The sequence below is a fragment of the Tubulanus polymorphus genome, chromosome 3 (assembly GCF_964204645.1).
Source record: "Tubulanus polymorphus chromosome 3, tnTubPoly1.2, whole genome shotgun sequence".
Classification (NCBI taxonomy): domain Eukaryota; kingdom Metazoa; phylum Nemertea; class Palaeonemertea; order Tubulaniformes; family Tubulanidae; genus Tubulanus; species Tubulanus polymorphus.
In genome coordinates, this window is record NC_134027.1 from 11,797,153 (window position 1) to 11,813,735 (window position 16,583).

At 37.7% G+C, this 16,583-nt stretch overlaps 2 protein-coding genes across 4 annotated transcripts in view; one reads left to right on the top strand and one right to left on the bottom strand.

Annotated features, from left to right (window-relative positions):
- Positions 1-7,913, bottom strand: part of LOC141901119 (WD repeat-containing protein 7-like) — a 47,773-nt gene extending 39,860 nt beyond the window's left edge. Inside the window, exons 1-7 of the mRNA XM_074788206.1 lie at positions 7,765-7,913; positions 6,152-6,340; positions 5,302-5,408; positions 4,664-4,742; positions 3,826-3,994; positions 3,386-3,456; positions 2,104-2,220 (exon numbers count right to left, since the gene is read on the bottom strand). Of these exons, the coding sequence (XP_074644307.1) occupies positions 2,104-2,220; positions 3,386-3,456; positions 3,826-3,994; positions 4,664-4,742; positions 5,302-5,408; positions 6,152-6,310 (702 nt within the window). The 5' untranslated portion in view covers positions 6,311-6,340; positions 7,765-7,913. The remainder of the gene's footprint in view (positions 1-2,103; positions 2,221-3,385; positions 3,457-3,825; positions 3,995-4,663; positions 4,743-5,301; positions 5,409-6,151; positions 6,341-7,764) is intronic.
- A 486-nt stretch (positions 7,914-8,399) lies between these two features.
- The window catches only part of LOC141902912 (1-phosphatidylinositol 4,5-bisphosphate phosphodiesterase gamma-1-like), a 41,967-nt gene continuing 33,783 nt past the window's right edge, over positions 8,400-16,583 (top strand). Inside the window, exons 1-9 of one of the 3 annotated variants that reach the window (XM_074790854.1) lie at positions 8,400-8,432; positions 9,352-9,716; positions 12,937-13,086; positions 13,386-13,479; positions 14,168-14,209; positions 14,315-14,396; positions 14,504-14,581; positions 14,681-14,718; positions 16,493-16,544. In XM_074790854.1, the coding sequence (XP_074646955.1) occupies positions 9,428-9,716; positions 12,937-13,086; positions 13,386-13,479; positions 14,168-14,209; positions 14,315-14,396; positions 14,504-14,581; positions 14,681-14,718; positions 16,493-16,544 (825 nt within the window). In that variant the 5' untranslated portion in view covers positions 8,400-8,432; positions 9,352-9,427. Of the gene's footprint in view, positions 8,433-8,452; positions 8,534-9,351; positions 9,717-12,936; positions 13,087-13,385; positions 13,480-14,167; positions 14,210-14,314; positions 14,397-14,503; positions 14,582-14,680; positions 14,719-14,989; positions 15,239-16,492; positions 16,545-16,583 lie in introns of those variants that run through there. The other 2 variants (XM_074790855.1, XM_074790857.1) reach the window with 2 other exon arrangements.

The window sequence follows — 16,583 nt, forward strand, 5'->3', positions numbered from 1 at the left end:
TATCTTCGAACCATTCTTGAATTAATAACATAAACCGTAAACCTGATAAAAGGCTAATCGGATTTTCCCTAAATGGGCTCCAGAATTGATATACTCAAAACCAAAATACGTTCAATCGAAACCATGCCTAACAGTAGGTATGAACAACTTTAAATACCAAATATTTCACCTAATTGTACCTGGAACCCTACGTTCTCATATATTCTTAAGAGAAAGCATTTGCTTGCAGGATTCTCTCCCAAAGACCGTGAATTTTTATTCTGGATCACCTGTGTGGTTGCAGTTGCTGTTGGCTTGGCGTGTGTAGTGTGGCTAGGGTGCTAGCAGTCAGGCCAATAATAAGACTCATTGAATCACAGCAAATGTTATTAAGACATAAATACTTATATCAATGATTTTAATTCGAACGATTCATAAATTCATTAGCTGCCGAGCTTAAAGGCCCTTCTAGAGTTAATCATCAAACTGGCACCCTGGCACGACAAACTGACAGTCATGTCTTACCCTACGCTCCCCATTTGCCGATGAAGAGTTATGATGCTGGTGGTTGCTTGTCAAATAATCAAAGTTGTAAATCTGTGGACAGATGTGATGGAGTTGTATAGATAGAAAAGAAGATGAAGCAAAAATCATTCGGTTGATAGAGAAGGCCCGTACATCATATGTGTTTACATGCCGTATATCTAATACAGTAGACTCCTCTTTAAACTCGAACCCTTTCAAGTTGAATTGTCACATAACTTCCAAATGCAAATCTTAAGAGCCGATATTACAACAAGACCTTTAAAATTTCACGCTTGAATGTCAAATGAACTTTATCAAAATTTGATTTTCAGTTTAAGCGTTTTTAATCATCCCCAACAATAATCGCTAGTCCCCATTCATTAGAGTAGGAGTCTACTGTAAATGTACCTGCATATATTTACATGCCAAATCATTCCCACAACCAGATACGATAATGTTTGATCAATCAGGTACAGGTATCTATTTAGTTTTGTCAAGTCATATCTGCCTTTGAGTTTCGAATAATGGAAACCGATACTTTTAACAAATTCACACAATATTATTGTCCGTGTACGTACAGCTGTGGCTTAAGAGGTTCAAAGCGAAGATGACACAGACAGTGTGGCCACTTTCCCCCACTTAACAAATCCCCTGAGTTTTGCACATGATTACGCAAAATCCCCTGAATCAAGAGAAATTTCTTAAAGATATTACGATTCCTTCATTTTTCATTGAGAATCACGTACTGGTAAAGAAACATGCGGTCAATAGCATCATTTGAATTCCCAGATTTTCCAGGTTTTTGGTAAAATTTATCAAATTCCTCAAGTTATCACTGCTTTTTTCCCGATTCCTTTAGTTTACTGGGTTTTCCCGGTTAGTGGTCACCCCAACAGTATTTGCAGATATGTGAATGAACGACATTTACAGCTTATACACGATACAAATTCATAACTGACCTGAATATTCGATAAAATAAGAAATATTACATTACAATAATCAATCACAACACAAAGATTCAATTGAATATCGTATGCGAATGAAGCAACATAACGGCCCAGAGCAATCACCCAGGTGTCATACGGTGAGCCCGGCGTGGATGGAAATCCAGTGTTTATTGTAGAAATGCATCTAAAGCTTACTCAATGTTGTATCATTTAACTTGTGCCCATATTACACAGTGTACAACTAACATGGTACGGTGCCCTTGCGCGATGAGGCCAGTTTTAAAGATTACTTTTAACTTTACCCCGATGCATAACTCAGTGAATTGAAACAAACTCGAGGGGGGTTGAAGTAAGAAGTTAACTTGCAGTCAAAATAAGATATTCATTTTCAAAAATGAATATCTTTTTACGAATTCAAACTTAAAAATGTGCAAAATCGTATCAATTCTAACTCAGCTGAACTAGTTATAGTGCAAACAACACTTCGATTTGTAAAAACCATTTCGGTGCGATAGAGAACCTAACACCTTCAAATTCAAGTCCAACGTCGCACAGACTAACCAAAATGTGCAAATAATGTCCCCCCCCCGTCTATAAAACTGGCCCACGTGATGGAAACATCATCGTCAGAGACAGATAGGAGGTACTTTACCTGCCAGTATTTTGAACAGACTATGAGTACTGTTCGTTGATTATAAGCGCAACAACGTAACGTATGCGCGTTCAAACAGCGAATTTGTTTCGATTCGTCCTCATTCACGTAACGTGCCTATAAAACACAATGCAATCATGTTGATTATTCATTGTTCTACCAGGGTCCCTACAGATCAGTCATTCCTCGATATGAGGAATTTTCAAGGAGAAAATTTCATATTTCAAGGAAGCGCCTGCATCACTTTTATATCTCAATGACGGTAGACTCCTCCCAAATCGGTACTGTTTATCTTTATTCAACAGTTTTATAAGAAAATGTTTAATGTTTAGATCCTGGTTACTACTGTACTGATTTAGGTGTAGTCTAAAATTTACAACTTCTTAAGTTAAGTATCTAATTGCCTCAACTTCTCAAAATTTAAGGAGTTTCTGAAATTTCACTCAAATTAAAGGAGTTTCGAGTAACTTCAAAAGCATTTTCTGTTTGGAAGGAGTTTTTAAGGAATTAAGTAGTTGTGGGGACCCTGTTTACATGCAACATCAAAACAAGGTAAAAATGGGTAATCTATTAGCCTGTTCCCTACCATTAGATCTAAATTTGATCTACTGTAAACAAGTAGCGACCAAAAGTTCAGTTGGTGGATATGTGACTTATGGACTTATCAACAAATTGTTACAATGAACAGATGATGGACACTGTAGAATATTGAGCAGGTTATTGTATTGAATCGACTGGTGAAAAAATAACTCCATCAATCAATCAGTCAATTATACATTGGTTATCCATATCCATTTTTTTTAAATTCCCTCAACCCACTGAACGTTAGCAGGCCATTAGCAGCAGGTTCCCTATCCATCAGATTTCAGGTAGGGATAAATGTGTTATGCCTTAATGGCTTTAGAAAAGCGTATGATTTGCGGGGCCTACAATTGAAATTTACTGGATATCTGAAAATATGACAATCCCTTGAAAAACTTGGTATGGGGCGTGCGCAATGTTCTGGGAGTAAACAACCTGAGACTTATCTTTGTATTCAAGCTTTTCGTATTGAATTCGGCCCATCAAATGGATTGCCCAAAGATTGGGCTGCAGATACTTCTTAAGTAGATGCATACATAAAACCAAATATCAAAAACCATACGTCACGGCTTGTTGAAACAAATGTGTTGTAAAGATACTAAATTCTGCACACAAACTGATGAACAGACAAAATGTGAATGCTATATGTAGACTGCTGGAGCTCCGCCCCAAGTGGGCTTATAAAGATAGTATCACTCACTTTAATTTCACTGGCCATCAATGTCCAACATTTCACGGCACCGGAATTTGATATAGCCACGACGACATCATCTGAAAGTTAAAACCATGACTAACTCAGCAAAAAGATTACAAGTTTTTTGTGTTCTGGGGTGCGTTGCTCAAAAGTTGGTTAGAGTTAACCAGTGGATAGATAACATAGTGACAATTGAAGTTGCATTGTTACTATGGTATCTATCCGCTGGTTATCTTTAACCAACCGTTGAACAACTGGACACATTTTTGAAGCCTGGTCCAATTTCAGGAAAAAGATTAACTCGTCAGTTTTGAATCAACTGATACTGGTAATGAATAGAGATCAGATCGATTTACTTGTATAAGTTATATAACTTTCCCAAACTTGTTTTTTTTTAAATTTTGATTATTTTCTCTAGGCTGGATACATATAATTTGAACAATTACCTGATCGGTTGACTGGCCTTAGAATGCACAGAGCTGTTATCCAATCAGGCTGTACTTTCGATACCAGCGAAATCAAAATCTCAAAGCTAAGTGGGTCTATGACATGGATTTCTGGATAGTATCCATTGGTGACAAGTCTGACATCTTTTGAAAGCATTAGTTGATAAGCCTGAAATAAGAATTATGGTTATCAATTTCTTGTCATTTAGTAATGTTTTCAGTAAACTCTGCACGATTTGGATCTCATTGGACCAACAAATGCTCTCCGAGGTATGCAAATTCTGGGGCTGTCGGAACAGGGATGGGTGTCACAATCATGATGAAAAGGAGTTACATGTATTCAGTAAAATAATTTGCAGCTCATTGTCTGGGCACGTGATAATCTGAGGCAATCAACTCCAGAATAAACAGAGTCTAATGTATGATCCTGAAAAACGTTTTCTTGAGGTAAACTTTAACATAGGGTACATGAACAAGGAACGACTATTTTTTCGACCAAAATTTTAACAGAAAGACGACTATTACGCAATATACAATTTGATGTACTGAAAAAACCACTTGATTCGCATGCCATAAGTTTGGAGTTTAAGTTAAAATGCACAAAATTTTGGGATAGTTGATGTTGAGCTGTAAACCTTACATTTCTTGGGACAATCTGATTCTGTTACTCGAATAAAGCATAGGCGATTAGCTATTTTTGGATTTTTAAAGAGATTTTTGGAGTGAAACATTTCTTCTGGGGCGATATTTCAATGGAATACAGATCCAGGTATGGAGTCTACTATTGTTGAAATAATGCTCAAACTTAAAGTAAGGACACGGCACTCTGCGTACGTACCTGTACTTGAGTATGAGTGATCGACATCTTTGTGTACTCAATACAACGTCCATCCCTAATATCCCACAAACACATCTCTCTAAAAGACAGATAATTCATAATTATTCGGCATATTTGGTTAAACCCTTTAGTGCTAATTTATACCCTAAAGTGATGATTTGAAAATTGAAAAAATTCCACCCCAGTGTCGCGAATAACAGGTATCCTGCAATAATGCGTCTTCACCGTGGTGCGGTGTATTGTTAGTTACTAATATTCAACTGTTTGGCAGGGGCTAACATCTTACGTTATGGATCAAAACTAATCTATTATCACATCAACACACTCCAGTGTGGTGTAGTAGCAGTCCCCTGATTTATACAACACCGCACTGCAGCATAGATGAGTAAGGGTTAAAAACTTCAAAATCAAAATCAATCAATTACCAAGTGAAAACATCACCAAATGCCGAGCAAATTATTCAATCTTGTACTTAATGTAATTGGTTTGTATGATGATATTTGCATTCAGCAGACGTCTAAAATTCCCTTTCAAAGTTGATCGACAGTTGACTGACAGTAAAATTATCTAGACTATGTGTAAGACCTAGAGCCCCATTCTATTAAGTACATAGATAAGTTATAAGGATCCTTACTTACCCATTTTCGGAAGAACTGACAATGTACTGTTTATCAATTTGGTTGCTAGCCTTAGATAGACAACTAATAGCGGCAGAATGCCCAAATAACAAACTACGGGGAAATACCTGAAAAAAAGTAAAAAACTTGAAGGTATTGTTGAAGTTAAAACGAATCCATAGAACAAAATCATGATCAATTGCAAGGACAACTTTATTGGTTTAAATGAACTCAACAATTAGAATAAATTGCAATCGGTTTTGTGAAACCGGGGCTGGAGAATAACAAGCCATAGGCAATAACAGTTCTCGGGCTCAAAGACTCGAATGACAAAATTACCACGTTAGTTCTCATTGCATTTTGGATATGTTGTATCTAGAGGCAATAGCTGAATTTTGTCAAGAAAGCGTTTAGAATTTTGACCACGTTTCTCAGTTATGGGGTCTTCGAGGTCATTTCGCTGACAAATAGTCCCATACTAACATTTAACCCAAGTTTCATCAAGATCGACCCACTATTAATGAAGATAAGAAGCTGACAGAAGGACACGCACATACACAGAGAGTACAAAAAGGGTCTCGTAACGGAAGCCCGAGAACAAAAAATTTTGTAATTTAGCTGACCAACATTGCCAGAATTCAATCATCAACAAATGATTTATTTTGCTAACCTGAGCAAGTTTCAGGACACTCAGTATTTCAATCGAACGAATTCAATCCTGTCATTTGTGAATTTTTTGTTGAAACAATTGTAAAAGGTCCTAAAAACTATAGGCCCAAGGGTATTCTAACATATCAACTTACAATCCAATCAAAATGTTAAGATTTTTCTTCAAAGTCAAACATCACCTATACAGGTATAGAAGCCTTACCTTCCAGTCGTGTGTCAAATCCCAAATACAAATCTGTCCATCGTTGCATCCGGTGATGATGTGTCTTTCATCTTGAGTCATCATAATCGCCGAGATGCAGTGAGTCGGAGGGCTCTTACCCCATAGCACGATAGGCACGACCAAATTGCTTGCACTCATCGTGGTGTAGGCCTATGTATTTATCTAAAACTAAACCATATTAACCAGTAAATATTCAAAACCATTCGTACAATCACCGCACAAAAACAGGCTGACCCTATCAAATTTCCTGAGGATTTGTCTTTTGTGATGTGATTAGGCCTAATAAATCGAGTTAAATCCCAGGTCCAAGTTTCACAAATTAGGGGTCCAGAGACCATGCCCAATTGATGAAATGCTTGAGAATTTAAATATTCAACACCCACTAGTCAACAAATACAGTAAATCAATCGAAACATGTTTAAATGATGTTTTACATGAGAGTAGAGTTTGTCTTTTTTGTGAAACTGAACCAGGAGCTTAGGGGTTCGAAGTTGCAACTGGGCTAAAACCAGCCCCTAGATGATAGGGCTTCTGATAATTAGCTTATAACCGCGTAAGCGTCATATCATTTTAAGACGAATTGCTTTTATCGGTCATATAGCCCTTAGGTAGTGATATTTACATGATCCCATCAGGTTCAATAATCCCTGTCAGAGGGAAGACGATCCAAATTAACACAGGTTTCAGATCATTTGGATTCACAAGCAATTCTGTATCTGTATATGTTGGTCGCGACATTCACATATGACATTAACGGTGATGAGAGGGTAGAGCAGCATGGTTACTGATCGAATTTAGCCTACCCCTTAGGGGCAGCAGATATTTTATAAGGGGTGGCTGATTTTCAGAGGGTTGGATGTAAAAATCAGGAAGGTGGCCGCACCTCTTAAACCTGCTGTGGAGAACACTACAAGAGTTGGAATATTCTATCGAGCAAGGAATTAATGGGCTGCTGCTGATAATACGCAGCGGCTACTCGTACGGATTACTCTGGAGGCAATTCGGAACTAGGATCTTTACGCTAATAACTGTCGCTGATTAACGCTGCGCATGCGTACAGAGGTGCGCGACTTAGAAAATTCAAGGAAAGTGTGGAGAATAGAGAGAGAAAAATAGAGCGGATCGAGCGTGACTCGAACCCGGGTCAGTAAATTACTAGCGCAGCATCATACCACTAGACCACCGAGCTCGCTGACAAGTCGGCCAAATGTTTTAACTACATATAGCCCCACCTTACCCTAACCCTATCCCTTCCCGTAAGAACCAGAGTAATCCCTACAGGTGCGTACGAATAGCCTACGGAATTATTCGTACGGGTCCGAAAGAGTAGCCACTCCGCTGATAATAACCTCATCATCACCATCATCTTCTAACTAACTATTCAGATTTCTACACAGATTTCTTTAGGAAGGATACCAAAAGGAGAGGGTATATATGACTTGCTTTTATCGAACATCTAAGATTTGAATAGGCCTTATTGACAAGCCACTGGGCCACTGACTGCTACCAAATGATTATTCAATCCTAAAAAAAATCTATTGGGAGGTGATCTGTGATATGATGGTCAATCGAATCCTTGATTTTTCAGTTACCTTTCAATCCCACGCCACAAATTTATTTACTATCAATATTCTAACGTTACAACGGACCGGTGTTTGCAAGTAACTAAACAAGCAGCGCAGACATGATCGATTCTAAAGGGAGAATTTTGACAGATTTGACATCCAGACCATATCGGATTCATAAATTTATGTACGAAACGAACAACACCCGGAAGTAAATGGTAGCGTAACCTAGCGCTACAAGAAATAGATCATGCATTTGATGGACGTGGGATTCCCTTATAGTAGAGGGTTCGATTGTCAATCGTTGAGAATGATGGAACTTAGCGTTTTACTAGTATCGAACTAAGATTTGAATTGCTATAGAGTAAATATCGCCAATATCGCGCATGGATATACAATATAAGGATATCGGGAACTCGGGAATAGGATACGGATTTAACCCATGGTATGTATAATTATCGTATCAAGTAATGGACTCGGAGCCAGATTATTTGTACGATTAACTGGTTTAAAGGCTGAATTTTTCCAAAGAAAATTTGCAATTGTTTCCTTTTCATTTATTGCTTCCGAGTGCTTTCTTGATTTGGTTTATTTTCTTCTAAAACAATAGATAAGGTTTCTTAAAATTAGTAGAATTGATCTATGTCCGAATTTTAGGGTTACCCAAATGAGGAAGTGCCGAAAAACAACAAAATGTAAGTTGACTAATTTATAGAAATTGATTAATTGCATATTCTTTCTCGCAAAAGGCTCCGAAGTTTATCATTAATTTAATCAATCTATGCCTTATTCACATGTATGGCTCGTCGATCAAGTGTATAATATGCTGTCACTTTTAGAAAATTTACTTCCTTTCCCATCCAGACCAATCCAAAAATCCATCCCATTCCCCAGGGCAGACTCTTACACGTTGCTGCCAACCATTCTGATGTTTCTGTTACTGTTCTGAAAAATTGTGTGAAAATACGGCGTGCTGTTTTTAGAAAATTGTTATGGATTTTTATTCATCTCATGGGGGCCTGAAAAAAAGTTTTTGACCCCAGTATCGTACTATAAGTTTAGGGCCTATATAAAAAGACGTTTTAGATATAGTGGGGTAAAAAACTTTTTGTGTCAGGTCCCTGTGATTCACCTAAGAATTCTGACAGATTTAGACACAATAGACGATCCAAACTTGTTCTTCATTAAGACTTTAATCGTTTGAACAATTTCCGTATCAGCATCATCAGTGGAAGCTTTCCGTGCAAGGCTCCATTGTTACTAACCCTGTGCAGCAACCCTGTCACCCACTGTCCACAAGCCAAAATTGGCCACTGATGGTGAATCATATTCCAGATTCAAGACCTGAGATACCCAAGACATATTGCGGCCCCGAAAACTGGCCCTGTCTGATCTGAGATAGCTGACAAACGGCCATTAATCAGTCTATTTTTGCACATTTTTGAACATGTCTGAAATTTTCAATGGTAATTTTGAAGGCACTGGCCCTTTTTAATTAACCACCCATGTGCCTAATCTGGTACGGGCCAAAAAGTGCGCGATCTCGGCTTAGATGTTACATCTTGGAAACCTGGATTCATAGCCATCGAATTAAAAATATGCGATATTTTTCAGGTTGATCGACAGCCGTTTATTCGAGTTCATCAATTAAAATCTGCGCGATAATCGTATCGAAAACCAGACTGTCGCGATGGCGATGCCGGCTGCAGCTTCGAGTTTCGCGTCATCGTCGCCTTCGACGTCGGCCGGCTCGATCGGATCTGTCGGAGGAAGTAGAAAGTGTTCGTCGTCGTCGAGACTATCAAACGGCGGTTCGTACGACAGCATGCATTACATACGACGTCGCCTCGAACAGGGCGCGTTGATGACGAAATTCAACGTGCGAAAGAAACCGGAACGTTGGCTCATTAAAGTGATCCTCGAAACGCGACAGCTCATTTGGATATCGGGTCCGCAGGCGCGTCGACACGACGGCCAAGGTAAATATTTTCTTTGTTTTGACAGGCGTGCTCGACGATGCGCTTTTGCGAACTAGTCCTATAGCCTTTCATATGACCATATCTTTGAAAAATATAAGTTTGAGTTTAAAACCCACATGAAGAGTGAATTTTTTTATCAAAAACACACCTAACGATGATCTCTGGTGTGAGTTCAAAATTTTGCATCTAATAGAATAATTGACATCAACAGACTATTTCAATTAGGCCTATTGCCCTTAGCTATAGGGCATGCTTAGGAACTGAGGTGATAAATTTCCAATATCCAATAACCTACACAATAGACCCATACTTGATAATATTCTTGGCCGCCTCTTTCAGCAACCTATTGCAGAGCTACCAAGTGCCCTTGATTTTCTTCTTTCTTTAAGCCTCTAGAGTTGTTACTCTTTTTGCTGGAGAAATACTGATTTGATGTGAACAGAAATATGAAAGGTGTTATCTCGAAGTTGTTACCCCCTCCCCCTTGATTACTGATAACTTAGCAAATTCTCGTTCGTATTTCAATGAAAATGTTCCTCAAAACCTGCCAACTTAAAGCCCTGAAAAGCAGAAGCACTTTCCAGATGTTGACAGGCCTGGCATTACTTTGGTTCGATCATGGACCCTTTATCCATGGTTTGATAAATATCCATTTGAAATTGGAAGCTCCTTTGAATGTCAAGATGTCAAAATTTCGAGCTGCACATTAAGTACACAGGCCTGGAGGGGTTCTGACAATATTCAAACATGTCTTAGCATATCGCGGGATAGGTGTATCACAGATTTACCTGCTTCAATATAGGTGAAATGTTATTTTACCGATATGGGCAGTGATGTTCCTAATACCGGTAGCTAAATCTCATGTGTGGCTGGATGACCAGAAGATTTCTTATGGACTCTTACCCATGTCGTCACTAGCTCGCTTGCTTAATTGCTCGTTAACACGATTAGCTATATCCTTGTATTGAGTTCGAAACTTAAACGCGATTGCAAAACATCTCGGTTTGTTTCATTATTGGTTACGATTTGAGCCTTAGCGATGTATTTGAGCAAGGAACATAGTATCGGCACTTTATTCATACACGTAGGCAGATGACTTTTCATGTTTAGCAAACAGGTTCATCAGTTTATCATGTAGTATTCCCAGACTTCAAAAGTTATGAACTGAAAAGAATTGAGAAATTGTCATCCAAATTACTCCAACTAAACTTTCATCAAAGAAAGATAGTAAGTATCTTTTAGTGGTGAGAATTCCATGTCGATGCGCGGCGTAGTTTGCGAGTTATTAGCTGTGGGACTTCACCCATCTTGAGATTATTGATGAACAAACAGATGCGCAATAATTTGCAAACACTGGAAATTTGAAACGTGCGCTGTTTTGGGATACTCATTTAGCCATTTAGACAATCATGCAAGGGGCCGACTCGGGGATCGTGAAACCTTTAGGGCCTACAGTGCGCAGTTCTCTACTGGCAGTATGACTGATTTGGTGATAATCAAAGGCTTTGATACAGTTTTTTTTTTTCATCAAATTATTAGATTTAAGAATTCGAGTTCTTTCCAGGTGTGAAGCTATAATGTATTAGTTTGACTTGTTAAATCCTGTCTCATGACTTCTGTGTTCACTTTTGTGTGAAGTTTGGAATGCATTGCTATATTCTGGCAATTAGATTTTACTTCCCGGTTCACGAAAGCCTTTGTTCACAACAAAAATATAAATAAACTGTTTCAGCTCGTTTTATGTCATTTTCTCTCAGGGTCTATTGAAATTACGAACATTATGTTGTTGAGGCTAAAATTACCATAATCTTTCTTTGGCAGATCCAAGAATTTTTTAATAGGCCCTAAAATCCGAGGCCTACACTAATACATATACTTGGTACGAGTTCATGAGTGCTGTAGATGCAAAAAAGTCTTTAAAGAGGTTTTGGGGTCCCCGAAGAAAATTTTGAAAAAATGGACAATTTTCTGAGCATCTAGAGTGATTCTAATCACTAAGGTTATTCTAATCAATAATTTGCCTCTGTAGGGCCTATGTGTAACTTTCTTAAGCCAGGTTTTGAAAATGTTATCGTGGCGAAATATAAGGGGGGCTGAGCCTCTCAGGCCCCCTTGGATCCGCCCTGTACACTTATAGGAAGCGCTAGCATTGGAATATTTTTATGAAAGTGAACAAAAGGGCAAAACACTGTAATCTAGAATTCGTTCTTAAAAAATGAATATTCCCGAAGGAAAGCGTTGTAATTTGTTTCTCGTTACGGTTTAAACACGTTTCAGGCTCTGGATATCGTTTGTTGGATGGTACAGGTAAATTGAAAAAAAAATGGTGTTGTGACTTCATTATAGAGTCGTGGTTTTATCAATAATCAGTTCGCTCTATCATCAGTCAACGTAGGAAATCGATTGCTGACAAATTATTTTCTTAATCAGACGGAGCGGCGTCATTTGTCACTTCATGATACGATCGAGTTGAGGGTGTTGTTTCTAATCGATGGTGTGGTCCGTTTATTTTTGTGGTATCTAATTTTGTTGTTGTTGTCTAATATGTGTACATTGTGTAATTTACTGGTGTCAATAAAGAATGAATTGAATTGGTTATCCTCTACGTACAGCCCTCTGTACAGCTGCTGCTGTACATTCTTAGAAATGAGGTCACATTCTGAGACCCAATGTCCTGTATTCTGAACAATTTTGTGATGCCGTCTATCGCGCCAGAGCAACGCTACGGGGATAGCTTCCGAGTGGTAATGTGACCTTAATTCTCAGTTCAAATTTCATAAATTTCACAATTGATCAACGTCCTTGACCTCAGCAATGGGTCAGTTACATGCTAGGATGTCGGTTTTAGGTGTAAAAATTGAGCATGGTTTAGGACTTTCAATTGATATTCCTAAATTCCGATCATTTGGCCATTTGAAATTTAATGTAAAGCTTGGCATACTATTTTCGGGGAAAAAGGTGGGCCAAAAAAAATTTAATGCCGAAACCAAAATAGTACCACAAAGTACGATAAGTGTAATTCCTAATATTGAGGTAATTGGAACAAATTAGGTAATTTGGCTCTGGGTCTGTAAAGGATCATTAATTTGATTTCAGTAATACAATATTTTGAAACTTTCTGAGCAATTGACAAAAAACTTAAAATTTTGGTTTGTAATCATGATACAGCTTACACGTTGATTGACTGATTATTAAGATATTATCACGCTTTTTATTGCAGTTGATTTAAGAGAAGTAAAAGAAATACGCCTCGGCAAAAACTCGAAAGACTTCGAAAAGTGGTCCGACGACGCCAAGAGGCTCGATACTGCGCAGTGTTTTGTTGTTTTCTACGGAAGCGAGTTCAACCTGAAGACGTTGTCATTTTCAGGTGATTTTATTTGTATGAAATTCTTCTCTCCATAAGGTTGAAATAAAATGAGACCTCATTTTCCTAAAATCGGCTGGGTCACTTCTGTAAACTGCACTGAAATTTGTAATCCGTTCATTTCTATAACTGCTGCATCAGTAAATGGCTAGGTTGATCATCATTTTGAAAAAAGCAATGTACAGGGTATCTAGGCGACCAGCCTGGTCAACTTCAGCAGTTCAGCAGAAATGAGATCAAAGGTATCACTTTTTAGCCTAAATACAGTCGACATGTATATACATTGATTAATCCTGTTGTAGCGGCGAATGCTGATGAAGTTCGAATCTGGATTGAGGGACTGGAATATTTGGTGAATGATACAATAACTGGGCCCTATACACTTCAAGTGGAAAGGTAATTCTGGTGATAAGCACTGAAGCCACGTTCACACTATTGCCTGTTAGTCCATTCTAATTTGACCCATGTCTGAAATCCGACGTAGATTAGAATGAAATTAGAGCAGTTTCTATTCATGCTTACAGCAATGGTCTGTTCTGAATCAGTTATAGATCACAATATCCATGATAAAACGTTACATCCCACTATTAATGAATTGATAGCTAACGAAGTTTTATCTAAAATACTAAGAAAGAATTTAGCATTTTAGACTGAAAAAGTATTTCTAGATATATTTCCTCCGAAATATTTCTAGTATTTTGAAAAAACTTTTTTACCTATCAATTCATTTATTGTGGGATTTTACTCTTAATGGTCTGTTCTGAAATAGACCAATTTAGGATGGGCCGAATTTAGACTGCTCAAAATTACGTTGTTTTGCGAACGTGTTTTATAAGACTGATCATAGCCGATATCGCCTCCTCTGCATCATTAATCCCTCAGAATAGATGGCTCCAGCTTCTTGCCTGCATAACCCTTCGATACCCAAATTTGTTGTTTATTCATTCACCTTGAACTCGAGAGTTCCGATAACTGTGTTAGCTTACTCGCAGTCTAACTCGCATGTGGGCCTGTATGAAACCTGACCCACAATAACCGCAAATACTCGTCTAAATTCACGATATCTTTCTTTTATTTCGTGTAGATGGCTTTGGAAAGAATTTTTTACCATGGAAAGAAACAAGCAGTAAGTAGACGTTCAGAAGATCGCCCTGGCATCCCATTGCTGGTGGATGAAAAACTTGTTATTATGCAATGCTATATTTTCTTAATGTTTTTCTGTATATTCCAGATTGCAGTTCAAAGACGTAAAATCCTGGCTGCCGAAGGTGCACTGTAAAATGTCTGGTAATAAGCTGCGGGAGAAATGGCAGGCGAGTAAAACAATAATTCCGCATTTGCATGAAAGATAAAGACAATTTACCTACTCAATCGATTGATTTTTAGTAAACCTTGAATAATTAAAAAATGAATACTTTAGGAAATTGACCCACAACTTCAGGATATAGGGTTTGAGCAGTTTGTGACTTTGTATCAGAACATCATAGCAGTTCCGAATGTGAGTATATTCACGCGAAAATCATTTTGTATTTTTGTTTCACTGTTTACCTAACGTTGTGAACATTTCTACTCGTATATCGTATTTTTCTTTTATCAGATCTTTACGGAATATTTTCAACAGTACTGCGATGAAAGGTATGTCGAACGTTTTATAACTAATGTCTTCCGGTATTTATTTTTGTTTGTCATCTTTTTTTTTGAAAATTTCACTTTCACAATCTTTTGAACACTTACCTCTAATTGGTCTCAATTGTGACCTGTGAAATTATGCAGGCTGAATAAACCATCGTTTTTGGTTTACCTTTGTCAGCGATATGAAGTTGGCATTGAGCCAATTTCATGTAAAATCGCGGTACATTTTTCTATGTGAGCATTTGTTTCATTGGTTCTCGGGTTAAACGACGTATAATCGATGCGCTTGAAGACATGACGAACCTCCGTCGATGTACATGGTCAACTTTGTTAAAATTCTACGATAACTGTTCTTGGCAGGAAAATTCTTAGCTCTCGCGTATAAAATTGCAATGACCTCGATTGGGGGGCGTTGTCTCTACGAGCGAATGTGATTGGCTGTTTTTGGGATATACGGAATTCCGGCGCTACTAAAATAATTATGGGAAAGCCATAGAATGGCGAACGTGTCTCATTGGACTAGGTACCGTATTACGTGCAAATTTAAAATGCTCATTGCCGATGAGAATGTAATTATTATTATAGGTATTGTTTCATTTTAATACCCGGTGATTGATTTGATTGACACTGAAGTGCAAGCGAACACTCACTTACACAAGGCCTCCACGTGCGCGCAGAGTGCTATAGACTGTTGCATACACAAACACACGCTCGTACGGTATACACGACTATAGTGATACTGTAAACGCTGCTTGCTGGCGCGTCTGACATTTCATCAACAGAAGATGAGCGCTATGTTTTCTGTTTGATATAATTTATAATAAATTGTAATTTCTTGTGACCTGAAAATATTAAGCAGCAAACTACAAGTATAGGTCGAGGTCTGAATATTGTAGTAGTAAATTCCAGGATCTAATACGCCGATTTCTCACTGCGCCGGTTTAGATTCCGCGGCCATACATTGGAAGAGGTTTCCAAGACTAAATATTCAGCCACCCTCTGATATGTGACATCATATGAATTTTATTTGAATATTTTTTCATATTATGAAAAATATTTCTTTGAAAATATAAAATAGTTTCCCTGCCGCGCCTACCTGTACCCTACGAAATGTATATTTTTAGTCTTATTGACTACAAAATAATTCTTTGAGAAAGATGAAATACAAGATAGAACTTTGAAGTCACGAATTTAAAAGATTTTTCAAGCAATGCCCTTACCCCAAACAACCTCTAGCTTTCAAGGTAAACCACACTTTGCCCATGGGCAATTTATATGTTTTATACCGTATTGGAGGATTGCCAAAAAGTCATCATTTTCTCATGTTGAAAAGGGAAAAGAAGAGACATTTTAACAATATGTTTCCATGCATATGAACCATGATTTTTGATGATTTGAAAACAATTCTAAACTGTAGGCGTAGGAACATATTGTTGACGTTGATTTAGTTCGTAAAATCGATTCTCTGATTCAAATGAATTAAAAAAGACTTGTTGGTAATCCTTCAATACATTGATATATTGATATAAAAATGATGAGTTTATTCAGACTGCAAAGTTTCACTGGTCGTATTGAGTCCGATTAGAGGTATGTTTTCAAAAGATGAAGCCAAATATCTAAAAAAAATCGATGACAAAATAAATTGAATAGACTTTAGTATCAATTCAGAAATTTATACCCATGTACAATAAAATTTTGAATTATGTATTATCAAGCATCGTATTGAATTCTATGTACCATCGAAGACATATTTCCAGCATTCCACTTTAAATTTCAGAGGACGTATTTCTCCAGAACAATTATGTAATTTCTTGGTACACGAACAAAAGGTTTGTGAAAATCGTATGTACTTTTCGCTTCGAACTATG